The sequence below is a fragment of the Fringilla coelebs genome (assembly GCF_963513975.1).
Source record: "Fringilla coelebs genome assembly, chromosome: 3".
NCBI classification, from domain to species: Eukaryota; Metazoa; Chordata; class Aves; order Passeriformes; family Fringillidae; genus Fringilla; species Fringilla coelebs.
This window is the reverse complement of record NC_140030.1, coordinates 34,981,025-35,003,986: the sequence shown is the minus strand read 5'-3', so window position 1 is coordinate 35,003,986 and position 22,962 is coordinate 34,981,025. Positions and strand designations below refer to the sequence as shown.

Sequence of the window (22,962 nt, the reverse complement as noted above, 5' to 3'; positions counted from 1 at the left end):
GCCTGCTCAAGTAATTTTGATTCCAAATGCTGACCCACAGCAGAGCATCAGGACTCTGCTTGCTGTTCAGTGTGGGTAAGATGAACCCATGACCCTGTTATGGGTACAAAGAATCTAGGAGCAGCACTGAGATACCAGTTAGTAAATAGGGAGCTGCTGAGCTCAGACTATCCTAACTACAGAATAAAAATTTAATAGGACAAACTCATTAATTTTTGCATGTTTTTATATCTTGTAGTTGATTTTTATGTAGGCAAAACATAACTCTGTGTTTGAGCTCAGTCTGACTGATCTTAGAGGACATCAAATGGTAGGAGAGTCTGTCATTAAAAATGCTTCATTGGCTTTCAGAAACTGTTGGCTAAGGAGCCAGACTTGGAGCAGAGCCAGTCTGCTTATGCTTATGCTGTCAACATTCATACTCCTCATAGCAAGTGTTAACAGAGTTAGTTGTTCCTGCAGAGCATGTTTGCTCTATCATAAATGCAGAAAAGGCTTTTGAAGAGGAGCTGCTCTATTGATTTATTTATTTATTTTGCACTTGACAGTTGTCCCAAGTCCAAGAACCACCACCTGTTTGTCTCTCAGAATGTATTTGGGGACCAGGGATGCCATGTATCAATCCTGAAGTAACAACTATTTCTAAGCTGCTCACTGCTAAAATACCCTTGCTTTAGTGCTTTTAGTTCTGTGAAGGGTTCTAGGGATGTACTGGTTCTGCTGTGAAGAGTTATTAAACAGAATGAGCTTTGTCATGTCAGAATAACTTCCTGAATGTTAGAAAAGCAAGTGTAGAAATTATGTTTCTAGACATAACCTAGACATGTGATTTAGAATGAACATTTGGCTAATGAACATCTTCAGTCTGGCAGTTCTACTAATTACTCTGTTTTTTTATTCTGCTGTCATTTTAATGGACAATTGCTAGACCTCTTGGGAGAGGGTGAGTAGTGTTTTCAATTACTAAGACCTCTGTATGTTAAGACCCCTCACTAAAAGCTCCAGATTTCTGGAGCTGAGCGACTGTGGCCTTTGCCTTTCCCCTTACCTTTCCTGTTTGCTCTTCGTTACATGGTTGCTTATAGATAATCTGGCTGCACTTTCTGGTGTTACCTCGGAGCCACAGATTTCAGATCCATTTGCCCCAGAGCCTACTGCAGCTGCTGCTCCAACTACTGATACTGCAACTACTACAGCTGCTGCCACTACAGCTACCACTGTCCCTGCTGCCACTGCTGAAGTGGATCTCTTTGGAGGTTAGTTGGGTTGCTGCAGTGCTCCACACCAGTTCGTGATGCAGTCAGAGCAATACTGAGCTCAGCTGTGTAGTAAGGCCTCTGGTTTAACCAGCTGCATCTCTGTGGAAAAATATATGGAAAACTGTAAACCTTTAGACTGAGTAACCTTATGATTGAACAGATAAGAGCAGTAGTTCTCAGGTCCACATGGGGGTAAGCAGGAATTGTTTCCACATTACTCAAGAACTGTGCACTTTACTACAATTCTGAGAAAAGCAGCTGTGCTTTTGTAGTTGAAGAGGATGGATGTGGCAGTGTCCTCCCCTTCGTTACGTGTCACGCTTCTGTTGTGTTGTGTTTCTTTTGGGTATTTCCTGCAAATAGGGTATGGAGCCAGCTGAAATTACTGCATTTCAGCAATCTTGAATCTGGGTTTTATTTCACAAGTATTTGCAGTAAATTGAAGGGGTGATGAACTTGAATTAAATGTCAACTATGCAAACAATAATATGTAAAGGAAAAAAAGGAAAAAATATTCTTAGAGTTTAGTCGTGCTCATTCAGTTTCTAATATTATCTGCTATCCACTTGAGTTAGAATACATTTCCTACTGTATGTTGTCAGTTTTCTTGGTACTCCTGTGGAGTAGAAGGTTTCCAAACAGCATGTCAGAAATTAAATTTTTTTTTGAACAATATACCAGTCCAGTAATGCAGAAAACTTCTCATTTACAAACTATGTTTAAGATCACCTGACTACTGTGTTCTAGTTTTCTCTTCTCTCATGGATACTTCCAGCATGACAGGGGATGTTAGGAATAAGTAATAGCTTATTTGCTATCAGGACTGAATTCCAGTATCTTCTCTGTGGGGTGTGTTTATTTATCACTTCTTGACAGGAGTGCCAGAGAGGTCTCATACATAAGCAGTTTGACGACAAAGGTGTTTCCTTAGGCCTGAAAGTTCCCTGTTAGAAGTTTTTATTTAGAAGTGGCTTCAACAGACGGCACCAAAATATGCCTGGGTAAAGTGCTGAAAAGCAAGGAAAAGAAAGGAATACAACTGCTACTTGCTGCTTACCCCTCCCTTTACAAGGACTGGTAATAATCCAAATGCCACAAGATCAGCTAGTTGAGAAGCATCTTCAAAATTGTCATGGGAAAGGTTCTTGATGCCACTAGGAGTGAGTGAGAGTCTGATGTTGGCTGCTCTCAGGAGTGTGTTGCAGAAGCCAGGGCCTGTGCTCATTAATAACCCTGCAGAGGCATGGAGTGTGAAACTTATGGTATGTAAGCGCTGAGGTCGAGCCAGTCTTGGGTACTACACCTTCAAATTGCATTATTAATTTATTACTTTGGTAATTTAGTAATTAATTTAATAATTAATTAATTTAGTAATCGGTATATGACTTTTTTAAAAATGAAAGGATAGTTAAATGGATAGAAATCACTGTAAACTTGAAACAGGATTAGAAAAACAACTACCTGTGCTTGTTTTCCAATCCTACAGCAACAAGATACAATTTTTTTTCTACCTTTTCCGCTACTTTGTGCCTGGAAAAACAGCTACTGCCAAATCATGTGCCTGCTTCCAGGCTTGTCAGGCAAAAACCAGAATGTGTTTAGTTTCTAGAGATTTAACTGATCATTAGATAACTTAGTGACGCATGTTGAGAAGTGGAGCTTTACCCTTCAGTGTGGAAAGAATTTCACTCTTGCAGTATGTGGACTTCTGTGACTTGATCTCTTCCTTTAAAGAGAATGTATTTTGTCACTGAAATGCAATAAATCTCCAGTGGATTATATATTAGATGCATACTGATTTTTTTCCCCTGGAACGCTTCAGAATGAAGCAAGGTTCTATTATTTATGATAGCAGAGAACCTCTTGTTCTCAATAAGAAAAATCTCTAAACACACTCAGCAGTAAAGATACTTTTGCAGTGCCTTCAAGACACCCAGTGGACAAACTTTTAAGATACATGAGTCTGTATTGAACTTCCATCTCTCTGTCCATGGTTTGAATTTTTTTGTTTGTTTGTTTTCCTGAAGGCCGTGCTGTAAGTACATTCTAGCATCATATGCTAACATTCCTTGTTACCTTAAGACTGTGTCCAGTGCAAGAAGAGATTGTTTTTGGGCAGACACTGCTACTCTTTAGTGTTTGTGATGCTAGGCATGCTTACACTTAATCCTGTTAAGTAGGTATTTCACCTTTGAGGTCTACTGGAGATAGAGTCTTCAAGGTCACCTTGACTTCTTGCAGCTTGCTAGGGCTTTGTTGCTTCACGCGATTTCTTGCGGTCAGGTGTGGTAGGAGAAGGTACAGGAGCAGTGATCTCAGGAGAAAGAATGTAAAGAGTCTTCAGGGGAGTGTCTGTGTAGGGAAAGAAGCTGAAAGCTGCAGGGAAAAGGTGGCCAAGGAAGGAAGAAGCAGTAAGGAGGCTTTGGAATAACTGTTGAGTGCACTGTATGGCTGATGCTTCAGCTGATACGAGTCTGCATGCTGCCCAGGGCTGGGCTTTGTCTTTGAGAGATAAGATCTGCATTATGTGTTCATTGCCAATGTGGTATTGGAAAGCAGATGAGAAATGCAGGATTGATCCAGCATAGCTTTTTTAAAGAACTCCATCTCATTTAGAGGCAAACTTTCAATGACCAGGGCCAACTTGAGGAACTCCTGTTTGTGTTTCAAAGACAAACAAGAGGAGGCTCTTTGCAAAGAGCAGCTGGAATCATTCCTGTGAAAGAGAAATGCAAAGGTAGAAGAAAGGCAAAATACCTTGATATGCCCCCCAGGAATAGAGTTTGGGAACAGTATTTTTGGATTTGTGTATTGTGCACTTGAGTTACATTGTATTGTGGGATTACTCCGTAATCAGTGCAAGTAACAAGTCATGGCAGACTCTGTGCAAATGTCAGTTATTAGGCATTAAGGTGACTTGAATTATAAGCAGGCAGAGCTCTGGTCTTCCTGGTAAGAAACTGCAGGCAAAGTGATGGAGACTTTTGGCAGTTAAGGTCTAATGAATGTCCCTTATGCTGGTATAGCAAGCTAGCACTTAGTTAATAAATACCAAACAAACAACAAATACTTTGCATAATTATTATTACTTCATATCTCTGAGCATAATGAAATCTTTCTTAATAACTCAGGTCAGGTGTTCTATGTCAAATAGTAATGAAGGGTGACTGAAGAGGGGAAAAACTCTGGAAACAGTTTCTTGTGTATGCTTCAGTTCTATAATCTTTCCTCTACTTGTGACTTCCACAGGATTGTTTCACGTGTTCCATAATACATTAATGATTATAAGTCAATTGTATCGTTTGTGTGAGTAAATTTGTCATGTATTGATGCCATGGCACCAAATAAAGCCTGAATTTATGAGCTGAAAGAGATCACTCTGCAGGAGCACTTATTTTGCTGCAGACAAGATGTATTGAAGCACTGCTTCAGTGTTTAACAACTTTGAAAGCCCCTTGTTTGCACGTTATTTCAGTAAGAACTGTATTTATGAATTCAAGTGTAATGCAGTGCATAATACATACCTGTCACTCCTGGCAGATGTTCCATGCAGTGTGAACTCGCAAAGGTTTCAGCAACATCTTGTTAAGTTTTCAGGATGTCAGGAAAATCAAGTGAGGACCATATGTTACTTGATTCTAGAAGTCAAAAGCTAAATTCATTTTTTAGACAGGACATGCAAAAATATAAAGAATACAGTAACTGCTTTAAAGGAAGAAAATCTCTTACACTGCTGAATGTGCAAATGTAGCATTACCACAACAATATGGAGGAACAAAAAAGAAAATAAACTGCCCTTTTTTAAAATAATAAAATATGCAGATGTATCTGTTTTTGCATGTTATGCTAGATTTTAGCAGAGGGCAATTGTGCAGGAGCAGCAGAGCCTTTTGAAAAGAACTTAAAAAGCACTAACTTAAGAAAAACCCAATAGCAAGCCCTTGGTTTAAGCTATGAGTTGCAGGGTCACCTGTTCAGGTTGGTGTGTCTCTATTTTCATATAGGTTTCTTGACCTAATCAAAATAACTAATATTAGGAGTTTTTACTATGACATTTTTCGTTTAGATTCCAATCTGAACTTAGGTTTTTATCCCACCTGCCATTTAACCCAAGTCTAATGCTGAAAAAATGTACAGTGCTTGGCAAGAACCTTACTCAGAAGTGTCAGTAAAAAATAAAGAAATAAAGCTGGTGCCCAACTGTTTCCTTGCATCTGTGGGCTGGAAGGAACTTGTGCCCACCTTAATATCTATGACTGTTATATGTGGAACTTCAATAGCCTAAATCTGGATAGGAATAGGGATCACTCTGAGGCTGAAGTGATCCCAACATAGAACTAGTGGATAGCTCTATACATTCTGAATTTCTGCCTTAGATGTGAACTGGAGTCTATCTTTTCATTCTGGGAAGTAATTATAAGTAGGGGTGACCAATGTCTGTGCTATTGGCCTACGAGCTTGTGTGGGCACAAACACATTTCTTTGAAAGAGCCCAGGGTGCCCCTCCATCTGAAAGCTGGCCCTGCAGTGCAAAACTGATCACAGATGATGTCACACAAAACATCCTCTCAAGCAGGGTGATGCAAAACCCTTCAGTTCAGTTCTGTGCTGAATTCCTTCCACACGGTGCACGTCAGTGTCTGGTACACATGCAGCACTGGGATGTTTGACTCATTCTGATGTTTTTACTTGGACAACTGCCATCCAGTTTTGTTGTTGAACAACCCTGTTACTTGAAAAATAGAATTATATTTGAAATGGCTTATTAGCAGGCCTTTTTTGCTACTAACTCATTTTAATTCTATTGTACAAGACTAGTGGGCTTTCTTCTCTTCTGTTGAAGTGTCGATGCATGTTCTTTTGAGCTTTTTAGATTACCTGGCACGGATTTGTTTTTAAAATTGTTGTTTTCATTTTAAAATTGACATTCAAGTTAAAGCATGTTAAGCTTTTTCCTGTGCTAATTTGACAGTGCAATTGCAGTATTCCCCAAAAGATGTTTTTAACTTGCTAATTCTTGTAGCAGTAGAAAAATGTCCTTTACAAGCATCTTGAAGTATTTAATCCTCATTGTGCAGTCCTTTTTTGTGGAGAAAATGCTTGCCTATGAGGATAGTCCAAATGGCACTGTCCATTAGGACTACTTCATAGAATTAAGAGCACAAATGCTGGTTTAAGCCTCGAAATAATGCTGTTCATAGCTTGAAATTTAAGCATGCCACTTAGGAACTGGCGAACAAAAAGAAAAAAGCAGTCAACGAGCAAGCGGCAAACAAAAAAAAAAAAAAATTTAAAAAAACCTAATGAGCGAGTCGTTCCAAACCCCCAAACTAGTCACTTTCTCTAACTTGGCTGGTTGGCCTAGAAGTGATCCTAAAAGGACAGACAGGTTATGGCTAGCCAGCCATTGGTTAAGATGAACAATCTGGATCTGTTTGAAGCAAGCTGAGTAAATATAACCTATGCATCACGTTATGGCTTCAGAAAGATCCAGTTGGAATACTGTTAAGAAACAAGTAAGTTCAAATTTTCAGATGTTGCATGACTGACTTGGCTCAAAGACTAGAAATGGTAGTTGCAAATATCTACCAGAGTAATTGGATTGTTATTCATAACAGTGCAAGGCACTATGCAAGCAAAGTCACAGTTGCAAATTAATCACATGTAATACAGGCTCTGAGCATGCAAGTTGTTAATATCTGCTCTTAAGCTAATTTTGTTAATTAGTTAATTTTGGGTAGTACATGAGCATGCTGCTCTGAACCCTTATACAATGAGAATAATGCCTTCTTTTGCACTCCCTGTGCTTATTGTGGGCAACCCAAGAAGCTCCATCTGCAAACCCTGTCTAGAACCTGCTTGTGTGGGGTTGGGGGAGAGACATAGCGTTTTGCACTGCATGAGTTGTCTTGCTGTTGGAGTAATTACATTCATGTTGTATAAGGGGATCTACCTATGCAATTTAACTTGGTTCTTTTACTATATTTTTCTTCTCTTTATTCCTTTTTTTTTTTAATTTCTGTTCCTAAACTGCACCCAAGATGCCTTTGCAGCTTCTCCTGGGGAAGCCCCTGCAGCAGCTGAAGGGGCAGCAGCACCAGCTACCCCAACCCCTGTAGCAGCAGCTCTTGATGCATGTTCAGGAAATGGTGGGTTTTATGTCATTAGATAGTCTCTTGTTTTGCTGGGTTTTGTTTTGGTTTGGTTTTTTTTTGTTTGTTTGTTTAAACTACATGGCAGTGTGTTTTTCTGAAAATTTTTTGCTGTTTGCAATTGGTAAAAACAAACTTTAGAGTGAAGAGCATGCTTAACAAAACTGCTGTTTACTGAGTCCCAGTGACTTTGTGTTAATTTGGTAGAGCTAATGAACAGTTCTGTCAGTGCTGAGCTGTAAGCAGTAGCCTGGATAGTCCTTTGTCATATTTGGCTTTTTGGCCTCGTCAAAGAACCTTTGAAAGTTTTCCCCTCTAGTAACTAGACTGCTCAGCCTTGTAGAGAGTCTTTATTTTAGAAAAACTTAAGTAACATGTCTGGATAAGTAAGCTTGATGTTAGAGAGACCTCCTCTGCGTGCGTGCGTGTATTTGCAGTATGTGCATTGCCTATAGTTGCTTTGTTCTTGACTTCCTCCCTCACTGATCCTAAGTATGCATACACATATATTTCCCCTCTCCTTTTTACAAGACCCCTTTGCCCCATCCGAAGGTAGTGCAGAGGCTGCTCCTGAGCTGGACCTCTTTGCTATGAAGCCAACAGAGACTGCTGTTCCTGTAGTTACCCCTACAACTAGTGCAGCCACTCCAGTTCCTGCAACAACTCCTTCTCCAGCTGCTGCTGTTGCTGCTGCTGCTACTGCTACTACAGCTACTGCCACTACCACCACTACTGCCACCACTTCTGCTACCGCCACCACCTCCGCTCCTCCTGCTCTAGATATATTTGGTGGTAATTTTGTTTTTAACTCTTTGATTCTGGTGGATTGATCTGTCAGGAGTACCAAATGAACGATTCGTTGTTGCATGCGTGTTGTGTGCTAGGCTTTCAAAGCAGAGAGCCTGTTAATTTCAAATATGATGTGCAAAATTGGAAACTTCTGTTTTCAGTCCTGCCTTTCAAAAATGAGTTAAAGATATGTTGTGTTCTTGGCCTTAGATTTATTTGAGTCTGCTCCTGATGCACCTGCAGCACCTAAACCTGATGCTACTCCTAGCATAGATCTCTTTGGTACAGGTAAAGAGAGAATTCTTCTGACACTCTGCTGCTTTGAGGCTGTGTAGTGGTGTAAACTGATTTGAGTGATACTAACTTCCTGTTCTTTCTTTTATTCCTGGAAGATACATTTTCATCTCCACAACCTGGAGCTTCTCCTGTGCCTGAGAGTTCTCTCACTGGTGATCTTTTATCTGGTGAGTGCTTGTTTTCACAGGCCATTCCACAGACTTCCTGGGTTTGGATTTTTTTTCCAAAAGTTAAAAAAAAAAATCAACTTACTGCCAATTTACATCTTTAAACTGAAATATCAAGAAATATTAAGTTTTGGGTTTGCTGCTTTGGTCATAAGATGTGCACTTGCTGAAGATGCAAATCATGAAGTGGCTGACACTGAAGTTCAGTAAGTAAGTGATGTGGTTGTTGGGAGAGCAAATCCTCCTCTAAGCATAAGAAAATGCTTAATAAGCAATGTTTTCTTTAAAGTACTGTGGTTTTCAGTTGCTGCGTGAGAAATGTAACACTTTCTGTTTGCAGTTCTGGAGACTATTACCCGAATTTACCAAACCTGTGGTACTAACTGTTGGAGCCCACGTGGCTTTGAAATATTTAGCTATCACTGTTGCCTTGCTGATACTAAATATTATTTATCCTATGCTTACTGCAGTGGATGCATTTGCAGCCCCCTCTCCTCTACCCGCTGCCTCTCCAGCAAAGGTGGATTCTTCAGGTGTGATTGACCTATTTGGTGGTGGGTATTTTTGTTTCCTCACCACTTCAGAGTTGAATCACTTCATTTCAATTACCTGTGCTCTTTGCTAAAGCTGCGGGTTTCCCCTTCTCAACTTTTCTGTGTGGCCTTAGGGCTGAGTCTGGCACCCTAACGAACTGCAAATAAGCTGTCGGTGTGGTGTTCTGTTGTCATGACACTTGCCATTCTGTCCCCGGTCAGTGCATGCGTGCCTCTCCCTCAGGAGTCCAGTGAAATTCTGCTCTGTCCTTTTTCTTCGTTGCTAATCTTCATGGTCATGCTGTTTCCTCTCTGTTCCGTTTCTCAAAGCAGCTGAAGTTTTGAGGGTGACTTGTCTCAGACTGGGTGTGTCTGAATCATGGGGTTTGACAAGGTGGAAATTAGGATGGACACAACTAACTCTAGGCATGTTGAAGAACAGAAGTGGCGCTTAGAAGCAGTGAATTTCGAACATGAGTAAGATGTTCCTCTAAAAAGATTTCACGTGAGCAACTGGCTTCTGGCTGGAATGACTCCAGACTTTCGGCCAATGCATTCATCTCCAAAGCCCTGTTGTCTTGAATGCTGTGATTTGTATCTGAGGAGAGGTCCAAATAAAGGAGAAGAGATTTCTTTCAAGTGCTGGTTTGTTGTACATCCTTTTTTCCACCTGAACTTTGCATCCATGGTACTGCTCTGCAATAAGGATGGCCAAGCAGTTTCATTTTCTTCTTCTGATGTATGAAGTGGCTTTTCTTTTGTCATCTTTTGATAAGTGATGAATTGATGCATTTAATATTGAATGTCTCACTTTTTCTTGATGTTTTCTGGAATTCCCTTTAGATGCTTTTGGAAGTAGTGCTTCTGAACCCCAGCCCACTACCCAGGCTGCTTCTAGTTCCTCAGCTTCTGCAGACCTACTTGCTGGTAATGAAGAACTTCTAAAAGCTTGTTACTTTAGAGCAATACTAAGAAATGGTGTTTGAAATCTTTTCTGTTCTTTGGCTGTAGATAGTGAAATAAAATACTTATTCACAAGATTTCTTAGTACTTTAGATGTTTTAATTAAAACTAGAGTGACTTATAATGGAGGCAATATACTGAAGTACTAGCTAACTTCCTAGATTATCTTCTTTCCATGTTCTTTGTTTTCTTACCTCCCACACAGCCTTATTTTTCTGTACTGCTCACTGAGTATGAGTGTCTCCATGAAGTTTCTTTGGCTGTCTGTAGCAGTACCAAAGTTAAGCAATATTTCAGGCTATGTTTCTTGTTCTTTACTGCTAATTAAGCTTCATGTTCATTCAATTTGGTTTCTTTAATTGGATTGAACACCTAAATGTTAGTAGCTTGGAATGACTGACTTCGTAGCAGTGTTGCATTTAGCCAAGGAGAGTGGGATGATGAGAGCATGGTTTTCTGAGCACAGGGACAGAGAAGTGGTAGAGACCCTCTCCTTACACTGGGTGAGATGAGGTCTCTCACCGCTGTGACACCCTATATCAAAGGTTGGATGGCTGTATTATTTTAGTCTACACCCTGCAGATAAGCAGCTTCAGCTGAATTCTTTGTGTATTACTCTCCAAAATTTGTGCTATACTTGTATTGTAGTGGTTGAGCTAGACAGCTGTGACTCCTCCCCATCCCAGTTTGAAGTTTGTAGAGAGCAAAATCCCAACTCATGCATTTCTGGTTTGAAGAAGACTTGTCTTAAATTCTCCCATGTTTCTGAAAGGGGAATTTGTGTCATTATTTAAATTAATGCTACCCCAGCCAAAATCAGCACAATTTGTAGAATTGGTTGGCAGGTTATCACTACATTTTCAAGTATCTTCTCAAAGTCTTGACATTGTCTAGTTGGGCTACAGAAATGAAGGAAGTTGTCTAGATAATAATAAGGCATACATCCATTCTCAGTCAGCAAGCCAGATCCTTAAACTGGGACATAATGTGTAAATGCATGCTAAAGCTTTAGGACAGACTGCTTCAGATTTTAAGGTGGAAGACTACCTTTTCTTCCATATTGCTTCAATAGGTCTTTGCATTAGTTTATAGATGGCTTAAGGCCATAGATCAAGCTTTAACTTATAGATTCTGGAACATGACAGTCTTTTGTAGTTACATGTGCTATCAGGAGACTGGGTGCAGCAAGGTTGTTGGACAGAAGTTAATTCTGCTTATGCAAACATTACAGTACAAAATATTTTATGTCATTATCCATAACTAACCTTAAATGCAAGTAGGAATTGTGCTCCAGATGGCTTTAAACTTCAGCAATGTGCACTCTGAATCTGATGAGTTGCATTAAATCAAAACCTAAATTATAAAAGGGGTGTTCTAAGTCTAAATACTCAAGCAGACCTGAAGCAGTTGGGGCGAGTTGATGATTTTTTAAAATTCATTTTATTTATGTTTTCAATATACATTCCAAAGGGCTTCAAGTAGATTTGATTTTATTTTTTTGGCAGACAGAGGGAGTCTATAAACATTGCAGCATATTGCTAAGCATTTGTTCACTCTAGATAATGGCAGATGTATAGCCTGCAGTGTAATCCAGTTTTAAATTTAAGAGTGTCTGGAGTTCATATCGTGGCTGAAGGCGTGTCCTTCATGGTTTATGAGTGTTTGGTTGTACTGAGTGTTTATATGCATGATGTTATGAGTATACTTTCTATTCATAATTGCCTTGTGTGTTCTGCTGTCAAATGAGTTCCTGCCCCTTCTTGGCTTGCTTAGGAAATTTGGAAGAAATGTTTTCCTACTCTAAGCCTTTCAGCAGACAAAACTAGAACTATGCTGATAAATAAAACAGTCTAGTCATGTTCCCTTCTAGATCTTTCTATCCAATTAAACTGTGTGCTTGTATGTCCTAGCATGTATACAAATAACATGTTCTTATATGAAATCTTACTTGACTTTGTAAAAGCAACCTCAAAATCAGGCAGTTGGGGGTGTCCACGCAACACATCTAACTCAGTTGCTGCTGTTTCTGCAGCCTTTCATGGGGTCTTGTGCAATCTCTGGACAACTAGGAACTTGGTTCTTTAAGGAATTTTTATGGCTTCTGTGCCTGCTGTTCCTCTTAAGTTGTGCAAGGTGAAAGGCCATCAAAGTAAGACCAGTCATCATACAAATCTTCACCAGAAGCTGGGGACTCCTCTCTTCTGTAGCTGGAAAAACAGACACTTTATGGGGCTTTGCAAAAGCTAACAGAACTTTCTAAACAAAATCTTATTTATGGATATTGGCTCATACCTTTCTGGCAGGCTCCTTGTTCTCACTCAGGAGGTGGAAAGGCAGGCTCTTTAGGTGGCTCCCGTGCTTTAGGAATTGCTGCAGTGAATTGCCTTTGTCGTCCCTGGATCTGGTCAACCTGCTTCTGGTCTGGCTCTGCAGAGATCTGTACTTTTGTGCAGATAGTTTAATGCACTGAGCTCTGCCTTGGGCAAGTGGGCAGGTGATGATCTAGTATTTCAGCAGGTATCTGCTGCAGAGCCCCTCCTCAAGAAGAGGCAAGTAGAGGAAGTCTCTTTTAGGCAGCTGGAGAAAACATCACTATCACAAGCTTTGGCACTAGGGCGACTGACACCACCATAGTACGTGCTGGAAGGGAGATGGGGAGAGCAGCTGGGCATGGGTAGTCTGGAATGCGTTAGAGAATCTCTTGATGCGGAGCATACCAGAGTGAGTTCAGTGGAGAGCCACAGAGATGATTGCTTGTGCATATGACACATGCAGAGAGGCTGAACTGGGTTCATTCAGCCTTGAGAAGGCCAGAGATGCTTATAGATGTCTAAACTCACAGGAGCATGCAGAGGAGGTTCTTGCAGGTGCACAAAGATAGTAAGAAAAGGAAATGTGTGTGGGAAACTCATTAAATACTGTAATAGTCTGATATGGCAACAGGCCACCCAGAGAGCCAGTAAGAGCTCCTCTTGAAGGTGCTAAGGCAACTGTCTGGGCAACTTGATTTGATTAGACTGACTTTAAACAGGATGTGTGGCTGGCTGACCTCCAGAGATCCCTTCCAACCTACATTACTCCATGACAGACTTGTGTCAAGAACAGACTGTGGAGAGATGAGGGCAGATCTCTGATGCCAGTGCATTTTTCCATATTCAGGGTTAGCTACTATGAGCATGGGACTTGTTGTGGGCTAGAGTTTGGGTTATGAGGGCCTCTTGGTTCCTTTATACTGAAGTAAGCCTAATAAACATAGGGAAGCTCACATAGGCTGCTGAAATGTTCTTTATTTTAAAATGGCCTAGTAAGAATTGTCTTTATCATTCCACCCTCTATAGACTGAGGTTTTGGTAAACAGTCTAACGAGGCTGACTCTAATGTCCTCACCTCTCTTATGTGTTTTTTAAAGGCTTTGGAGGTTCCTTTATTGCTCCCTCTCCATCACCATCCCCAGTCACTCCAGCTCAAACTGGATTACTACAGCCTAATTTTGATGCAGCTTTTGGGACAACAGCTCCAACAACTGGCAGTTCATTTGATGCATCAGGTGAGCTACAGGGTTTCTTCCTGTGACTTTTCTAATACACTTTGTGTGGTAGATGAGTTAATGACACCATATTTAGGCTCTGAGTACAAGCAATATCAATGATCTTATTTTTCTTTCTTACTGGAAGAACCTCAGGGTGGTGATAAGGATGTTGTGTGCCTAAGAGCTCTCTGTACCCATTTTTTATTCTACCATGTCAGTAAAAGACAAACTAGTGTATACATCATCCTTGCATGTGCTTGATAGCATGAATCAGGAATTACACAAACAAGGAAAACTCTACTCTGTAAATCAATATACAGGCAAGTCATGTTGCCACTGCTTCTGATGGTGCTCTGGAGCCTGCATGGCACCTTAGGGTACACACAACAGAAATTGCCCTAGAGTTCTTTGCCTGACTATAAGCTTAAACTTTTATCACTGCTATCATTTTGTTTGCATCTCTTCCATTCTATATTTTTCATGCTGGGTCCTTGCTACAAACTTAAAATTGGTGAGTTCTACAACCGTACAAGAAAAAAAGATGGAAATAATACTGCTGCTTGGTTATTTGGTTGCTTGCCAGTGCACATGCTACCCCTCCCTGTTGACTTAACATTAGCATGTACCTCAAATACAGATCAGAAGATAGAACTCAGGCATGAGATGTACCAAGCAGTTTGACTTCAAGGGATCTAAAAAATGAACATCTGAGTTAGATGACTCGACTAAGGAGAATAGCACTGTCTGTGTGGATGGTTCTGGTTCCTTCTGATCTCATAAGATGTTAGTAGGTTTTCCCAATTCCCTGCTGCTTGCAAGTGAATAGTAACATCTTGAGACTGCCAATCCTGTCGCTGTGAGATGTCAAGGTATAAGACTGCCTTTGCCACAGTAATTCTGACTGGTGTTTGCAGCAAGATGTTCATTTTAAAAACCTTTAAATGAATATCTCCTGACAAATGTGTGTGTATCTGACATCTCTGTAAGGATGGTTGTAAGAAAAATAGTGTCATGTGGAAGTGGTGCTGTATCTATGTAGATTCAATGCTCCAATTAAATCCCTTTTAGGCATGTCTTCTCGTATTAGTTTTCATTGGTATAGTTTTTTGAGGATTACTGTACATTCAGTGTCTAGTAAAATGACATGCATGCCCTTGTTGGCATTACTTTTAATGTCAAATGGTGTTTCGGTAAGACTTGTGGTGTGGTCGTCTGTGCTGTATTCGTTGAGCAACAGCAGAGTAGCAGGCAGTGCATTTTTGATCACAGCTGCTGTTCTAACTCACTTTCCTTTCACTTCCAGTGTTTGACGGCTTAGGTGATCTTCTTATGCCAACAATGGTTCCTTCTGGTCAACCTGTAGCACCTACAGCCACAGCAACAGTCCCTGCTGCAGCAGCAAGCAAAGGCCTTGGAAGTGATCTTGATTCCTCTCTTGCAAACTTAGTAGGCAGTAAGTGGCAAATTTTGGTTTTAAGTGGTGGGGCGTGCATGTTGCTTTTCCATGGAGCAAACACCTGTCTATTTTAGGTTGCTTCAGTATCCTCCTGTTCTGCTGTGGAAACTGGGGAACCTATCAGCAGGAATAAGGCTTGGTTCAGATAGCTGATTCACTTAGTCTGGGTTTGTCCCTCTTGGAGCCCAGGATCTGAGTCAAATAATGGCATTTGTTTGCTACGTATGATTTGTGATATCTGATCATCCCAGCTACATTTCAGAGGCACAGCAGACTCTTAATGGATGTACCCCTCTGTAATAGATGGAAAGGTGAAAATTGTCCAAAGTGTCTGATGGCGGTTTAAGCAGCAAAGCTGGTGGACAGAAATAGCTGACTTCATGTTTAATGAGACAAAGAGTAGCAGTGGGGTGCTGAGTGCACTCAAGAGCAGGCCTTCTTTCAGGGGCAGAGAACTTATCAAACATGTTCTTAAAATGCTGAACTTCAATATGTACTTTTCTGTAGTAGGAAAAAGGGCTAGACCCTTTTTAATTAGAGATCAGTAGCTGCAACTCCTCCAAAAAAACCTAACAGAGGCCCAGCTAGGCTAAGGTGTAATCCTGCTGAAGTTGTATAAAATGAATACTCCCTTAGTATATGTAAACACACCACAACAAAGATGTAACTGATGTTATGATGCAGACATGGCTGTTAGGTATGGAGGAAAATACTGTGCTTAGAAGTCAACAAGACTCTTAATCCCTTGAAATGTCTTCTGCAAATCATCTGCTATATTCAAGTTTGGAGGAGAAAATCAAACAGCAATTTATGAATTACAAGACTTATAATGGTCCTGTGAGAAGAGTACTCTTTAAAATTTAACTTAAGACTTTTTCCAAAGGGTAATTAAAGAAACTATTTGGAGTTTCCATGTGTGACCAAACAGAAAAAAACAGTGGAAAACTTATAGACAATGTCCACATTTATATGTATGTAGAATACAGCTTTTTATTTCTGTATGTGTAATGAGGAACAGAAACTAATGTTACCATTCATGGTAAATAGTTTGGTGCCCCTAAATAACTTGGCATTTTGTGGGCCTAAATATAGTTACTTTGGCTCACTTTTGAAGCAAAAATTACTTTCTCAAGTGCAAGACATCTGCAGGGTTTCTCAGATGTTTGTCCTGAAGAATAGGTAGATGTGGCCAATCCTCTGATGCTGTCGAAACAAAAACAGCCAAAACTATTTTGCACTTGATATGCCCTGATGCAATGAAATGTAAGCTGCTGCTTTGGCATGCTTCAGTTTTCTAAATGTATGGTTTCTCTTTTATTTCCTTTTTTTCTTACAATTTTCAGATCTTGGAATTTCTGGTACTACTTCTAAAAAGTAAGTTCAACTTTGCTTAAAGATAAAAGGAAGTTTTTTACTCTGCTGTAAAGCGCTACATATGTATCAGTGTTTATTAAGAAACAATGAATTGGTTATATGCTCTGACCTCCCAATCCAGAAAAATTCTGAAGAAAGTATTCTATTCTCTACAGGTTCACTGAATAATTAAGGTTCAGTGTTCCTCATATAGCTTATAAAATTTCTGTCTTTAATCTGAGTGTTAGAAATATTTTTTCCTGTAAATTACTGTCTTCATTTTGGACAGCTGATTTCCAAATAGCTTATAATGAACAAATAGTCCAGATAATATATATTTGTATAGCTCCCCTCAGTAATCTTTGCTAATATGTAATAGTTTTGTTATATTTTTACAGATGCTGGATGTACTTATTGAGTAGGCATTGAAATACTTCCAAAATAAAAAAGAGGTTCATCCTATGCAGCAATAACCCTTTTGCAAAAAGAAATACTTAAAGCATTGCAGTTATTTTTTTTATCTTCCTAATCTAACTGCTTGCTTGTGCCCTGAGCCTTCCTCTGTATGCAAGACTTCAAAATGTTTTGTGCCTCTGTGGAAATGATAGGAGGGATATGTACAAACACATCATGAGGTTTAGCCCCAAAATGTAGCTTCCTTCGATCTACTTTGTTCAAATGGTGTATTTTATTCTGGGTCGAGCAGACTGTAACAAAACCTGCTTTTTCGAAAGCTCTTTTATTCTATGAATGATTTGTTTCTCTTGTATCTATCAACTTTTTGCAGAACTGAATGCTTTCCTTCTTCAGCTGTCTGAGCAAGATTTCCAGCACTGAAATGGCCTTTCAAAGACATCTAGCAGGCAGCTCTCCTGCCTGGCCCCAGTAGAATAGGCAGTAGCAGTCCCTCTTCCTTCTTTGCAAGGGTATACGTGATATGCTACCTTCAGTCAATACTAAGTAAAACTTCTCTTTAATTCTCACCACAAAGGCCATAACCATGTAACTGACTTCAGCTTAGAGTGTTCTGGTGTCTACTGCTAATAACCCTTGAGACTGAGTGTCACTAAAAGTAAATCTTTCTGTTAATAACTGCATACACCATAAGCTAATGTAGCTGCACGCCTAATGCTAATGTATGCTGTAACTGCTTTTCATTTTCACTGTGGAAGTATGCAAATAATAGCCTGCCTCTCTCCCTCTCTGTTAGGGGAGACCTGCAGTGGAATGCTGGAGAGAAAAAGTTAACAGGAGGAGCGAACTGGCAGCCAAAAGTAGCACCTGCAACATGGTCAACTGGTGGTGTCCCAGGTGGTCCTTTGGTAGGTGGTTATTCCAAAGATAGCACTGGTATTGGGCTGACAATATTTCATGAGGCTGTGCAAGCATACCTGTAGGGACTGCTCCACTCTACTGAGGCTAAAGGGTTTGCTTCTGTGTAAATTATATGAGTATTTCAAGTGACATTTTTTTAAGAACCAATTTACAGCTGCTGTAAATAAACCATTGATTAGTAAATGAAAAATACACTAGCTTGTGTATCAAGGTATTGCTCTACCTGTACATTTAATACCTGTGGGCATTTCCAAGTGTGTGATTAGCCATGTAGATCTGGCCAGGATCGGGCCCAGGTCAAATGGCCAAAATAAAACACTATTGATCCAAAGCTGATGTACTATAAGGAGGGAAAATATATAGGTTTTCCTCAAGTTTTACTGAGTGAAGTAGATCAAAAGACTACACAGTATTCATACTGATCAGGTACCTGGTGGTAGATCAGGAGTGGGTAGCTTATTTAGCAGGGTAAAGCAGTTTGAAAAGGTAAGATTACCCTGGAAAAAGTAACAAAAGGCACTAATTTTGAGGGAAGAGTGTCAAATTGAGCTAAAAATCTAAACTTTGAACAAGAGCAACTTGATAATGAATGAGCTACAAAAGTATTCTGAAGAGAAGTAATATCTCATCAAATATCTCCAGCCTCCATTTGAACGAGGTTGGGTTGGCAAAGGAAAGAAAGAACTCTGAAAGGGGACCATGACCAGTTCAGTTCCTTGCTGCCACAGTCAGGTGTTAACATGACTCTGAGCATGTTCCATAACGTTACAGAAGACACAAGAATTCTCTGTACTTCACTTAATGTGTTAGTTGTAACATCAACTTTTTTTCTTGATAGAAAGGCTGGGCAATACTGTACAGTGTAAGTGAATTTTTTTTTTACCTTTTACTGCACTTACTAAACACGAAGATACTAACAGCACCTCACCTGCACTACAGTTACTCCTGCTGGCTTTAAAACTAGCTAGAAGCTTCTAACACAGCTCCTCTTGGGCTGTCTGTCCAACAGACAATTCTCAGCCAGTGGGTTGAATATGGCAGTAATGATTAACCGTTTCTGTGCTGTAAGCTTGAAAATTATCTCTTTACTGCTTTACTTGGATGTGAACTACCTGATGACTTGTACTGCCTGAAATTTTGAGCTTCTGCAGCATCAGTCTGGTCTTGTAGTGATTTTACCATCTGATAAGTAACTGGTCTTTCTGGGAAGCTGGGTAGTTTTGACAGCATTTAATGAAAGATGTCTTGTATATATTTCTTCGAAATCATGCACTTAGGTACTTTTTGAAACCAAGGTCTGCAGGGAAAATAAATATGAATGAAAAAATGAAGCATTTATTCATATCACTCTTGAACCACTTAAGTTTTGGTCACTTCTTTCCTTCCTTGTGACCTTTCAATTCCAGGATTAAAATCAGCTGAATTACATCAAACCCCATTCCCTCGAGTGACCTTGTGCTTAGAGGCAAGAGCAGATTCAGTTTATATGGCCATTTTCTTGGCATCTGCCTGACTGGATGTTGAGCTACAATGTGTTCCTGTAAAAGCAGTCACATCACTGCCTCTGATGTCATTAACCTGTGTGGTTTAGTTTCTTGCTTTACATACCTGAGCGTCCAGATCTTGGTTTTAGTGTGGAGACTCTGCTAGCACAGTACAGTTTTTAACTGAAATGCTCCCCTGAAACTTTCAGACTGGAATAGAGTTCATAAATTCTTTGCCAGAAAATGTAGTGGTTTTGATAAATGAGTCTGGGATAGGTTATCTTGACTTGTCTCCAGCTTCTTAAGAAACTGGCATATTTTAGTCTGGAAGCAAGGATCAACCAAGGGCACTCAAACGCAGTATTCACAGAGGTGGACTGTACAGTTCCAGCATATCTCCAGAGACACACTCTCCCTTGAGCTGTAAGTGTGGTAGCTTCTCTCCAATGGTTATGGAATGCTACTGACTCGAGGTGGGTGGTAAAGATGTGGAGGTGCAGGCACAACCATACAGCTCCTGTAACAGATTGAGAAGTTGTGCCAGTGTGCTTAGGCCATGCAAGAGCAGTAATGAAATCCTACTGCCCTTTTTACATCCCTTCCTTGAATACTTTCTGCCTCTTCTCAGAGTTGTTAATGATTTGGATTGTATATATATCTGTGAAAAGGAAAGGTTTAGATGCCTTCAAGGCTATAAGGAGACACAGCATGGGAGTTACATGGAAGGGAGCCAAAAGGGATGATGTGTAGGCTGTGCTAGATAAGTGGGGTGGCCTTTTTAAAGGTACCCTTGTGCTGTATATCCAGTCAGACTACTAAACTGACAGTTCTCTCTTCCTGAATTGTAGTGGAAGATAACCTTTTTTTTTGCCTTTTATTATTTGAATGAAAATCATAACAAATCAAGCCTATGAATGAAAATCATAACAAGATAAACTAAACTGTCCTTAGTAAAGAATATAATGGTTCTGATTGAGGTTTAAATGTGTGAACTTATCCTTTAACTTCAATGAATCTTGGTGCATAATTATTTTTTCTTCACTTGTAAACTAATTATAGCAGCTATTTCCTTTAGCTTTACAATCTGCTTAAGCTTTTACTAAAATGCAGTGCTACAATAAGTTAGCTGTTATGAAATTGGGATGCTTTCTTACGCTATGTAGAAGCAGAAGGAAACTCTGTGTTTTCTTGGGCCTATTTTGAGTTGTAGTCAGTAAATGGACTCTGTTCATGAAGAGAATGGAGCCTATCACCATTGCTTTCTTATGAAGAAACAAGCTGAGCATAAGGACTCATTCAGCTCTCTCATTCTTTGAAGCATTGTGGTTTTGAGGCTGCATATGTGCTGCATAACAGTCCTACTTTCCAGAACAGCTTTGAGAATGCTGGAGACTCTGTGTGGTTTCCAGATGGTTGCTGTTAGACTTTTGCTTTTTTTTTTCTTTGCTTTCTTTTTTTTAGGCAGGAGCCGTGCCTCCAGCAAGTGCTGTTCCTGCAGCAGGAGGTACTCCACCTGTCCCACAGCCGGGAGCAGCATTTGGGATGGTGAGTTTCTTTTGCTACCCTGCTCTCCTTCCCCCGCCCAGCCCCTGCTGACTCGGTGTTGGTTTGCAGCCCCCAGCAGGTGCAGGGGTGCCCATGATGCCCCAGCAGCCGGTGATGTACGGGCAGCCGATGATGAGGCCCCCGTTTGGAGCCGCCGCTGGCCCTGGTGTACAGGTGAGCATCGCTGCTGCACCAGTGCTTAATTGCTCTTCATGTCTCTAGAAAGTAGCTTGTGTGTGTGCATCAGCTCAACTCTAGTTCTGGGTCTGTAACTGAGATGTCGTCAAGGGTCAGCTGCCTGCCTTGCAGCAAATCACATGAACCGCCTGGATTTTTTTTTTTTCAGTTGCCTTGTATGAGACCAATGGAACAGGTTTGAAAAGTCTCCTACAGCTAACTACATACAAGATGTGGTTTTGGAGGATATCTGAATAAAGCTCTGAGTGGAACTCTCAGGCATTGCTATTCTGTTCACAGCCTACCAAAATTTACTGTAGCTACACTCAGCAGGTGATGCAGCATAAACTGTAACACCTGTCCCAGGCTATTACTTCAAATAGAGTTTGGCTTGTAATAACACTGAAAAGAAAAAAACCTTTCCAGAGAAGATACAGGAAATTATTTAGCTGTAGTATTTTTCTTTTTGTGAGTCAGAAGTCTCCATCTTGCCTTTCAAGTAAGGAGGGAGATGGAAGTTGATGCTGCAGCTGTAAAATCTCACTGGTAACCCTGGAAACCAGGCTACCCTTGTTTTGAAAATACTAAGCAATCAACATATAGCAAACCACACTTTTTATGTAGGGAACTACATTCCCAGTGAAGCTTGTCAAGGTTTTCTGTGTAAAAATAGAAAGAACTTTAAACTGCTCTAAGAATATACATAGACTTGCTTTTCCTCCCGCTTTAAACTATCTCTGCGCTTACCAAGAATATTATGATGGGACACAGAAATTTTTTTCTGAAAGAGTGGTCATCAACATGCCAGGGCTACATATAAAATACTTCTTGTGCCCTGAGTTGAGGTAGGAATGGGGAGGAGCAAGTGGAGAATCATTTGACCACCATAGTCAGAAGTTTTACATGGAACTTCAAAACTGATGTTTTCTATAGAATGATGATTTTTATACCTATCAAAGGAGGAACCTAGTATGATCTAGTCATATTTCCAGTTTGTTTTGAACTCTTATTTACATTACCAATGTCAAGTAATTTGTACTTAACTGCCAATAACAGGGATTTTCAGTCCCCTGCAGGATGCACTCTGCTTGCTCTGAACCTTGGTTTTTAACATCTAACAATTGTGTCTTCTGTCAGCATTGAAGGTTCTAATGCCATTCTGTTTTACAGGGAGTGATCTCAAGCTATGCTAATTAGGATCTGCAGTGCCTATAGCCCTAGCCACTAAACCTGCCAAACATTGTTAACCCTGTAGTAAGGATGGAAACCAAACAATGCTTGAGCAAAACGGCTGGACTTGCAGGCAAATGAGAACTTTTTATGCTCGCAGTGTGCTTGTGTGAGAACTGCCTGTGTCTATCTAATGCTTGTGTATTCTTGTCTGCTTTGTTTTTTTCCTGCCTTCCTGGCTGGCGTCTGTCAGCTTTCTCCAAGCCCAACTCCTGCTACTCAGAGCCCCAAGAAACCTCCAACAAAGGACCCATTAGCGGATCTTAACATCAAGGATTTCTTGTAAACGATAAGGTATTCTGTGGCTGCCTGCTCGAGCATGTCACACTCTGGTACATGTCTGGCACACAGATGTTGTTTAGCTTGAATATGACAGATAAAATCACAGCTGCAGAGCTAGAAACATGCACTGTAATGAAAACCAAATTCTCTGTCCATACTCTTAACTTTAGCCTGAAATCTTGACTCACAGATAAACTTTTCCTGAGTTCTGCTTTTGGCAAAAAAAAAAAGAAAAAGAAAAAAAAGTATCTTCAATGCATAGCTTCCATTTTTTCCTTGTTTCTATTCTCTCCAAGCATTCATGTTTGGGTATTTTCTTGAAGCTATTACTGAAACACATAGGGTACAAATTCTGGGGGGAGAGAAATGGTGCCGAAGAGGCTTGTTCCAGTCTTGTGAGTGTTGAAATAG

At 40.2% G+C, this 22,962-nt stretch overlaps 1 protein-coding gene across 23 annotated transcripts in view; it reads left to right on the top strand.

Moving 5' to 3' along the window:
- SNAP91 (synaptosome associated protein 91) overlaps positions 1–22,555 on the top strand; it is a gene marked incomplete at both ends in the record, with an annotated part of 59,895 nt that extends 37,340 nt beyond the window's left edge. For 2 of the 23 annotated variants that reach the window (XM_084202893.1, XM_084202911.1), the window contains 15 exons: positions 929–943; positions 1,086–1,256; positions 7,301–7,408; positions 7,943–8,203; positions 8,411–8,488; positions 8,593–8,664; positions 9,135–9,218; positions 10,041–10,124; positions 13,570–13,707; positions 15,008–15,142; positions 16,489–16,519; positions 17,709–17,820; positions 20,779–20,862; positions 20,932–21,036; positions 22,463–22,555. In XM_084202893.1, coding sequence (XP_084059019.1) covers positions 929–943; positions 1,086–1,256; positions 7,301–7,408; positions 7,943–8,203; positions 8,411–8,488; positions 8,593–8,664; positions 9,135–9,218; positions 10,041–10,124; positions 13,570–13,707; positions 15,008–15,142; positions 16,489–16,519; positions 17,709–17,820; positions 20,779–20,862; positions 20,932–21,036; positions 22,463–22,555 — 1,571 coding nt within the window. Of the gene's footprint in view, positions 1–928; positions 944–1,085; positions 1,257–7,300; positions 7,413–7,942; positions 8,204–8,410; positions 8,489–8,592; positions 8,665–9,134; positions 9,219–10,040; positions 10,125–13,569; positions 13,708–14,992; positions 15,143–16,488; positions 16,520–17,708; positions 17,821–18,671; positions 18,696–20,778; positions 20,863–20,931; positions 21,037–22,462 lie in introns of all 23 variants that reach the window. The other 21 variants (XM_084202912.1, XM_084202907.1, XM_084202899.1 and 18 more) reach the window with 16 other exon arrangements.
- Between the last annotated feature and the right edge of the window lie 407 nt (positions 22,556–22,962).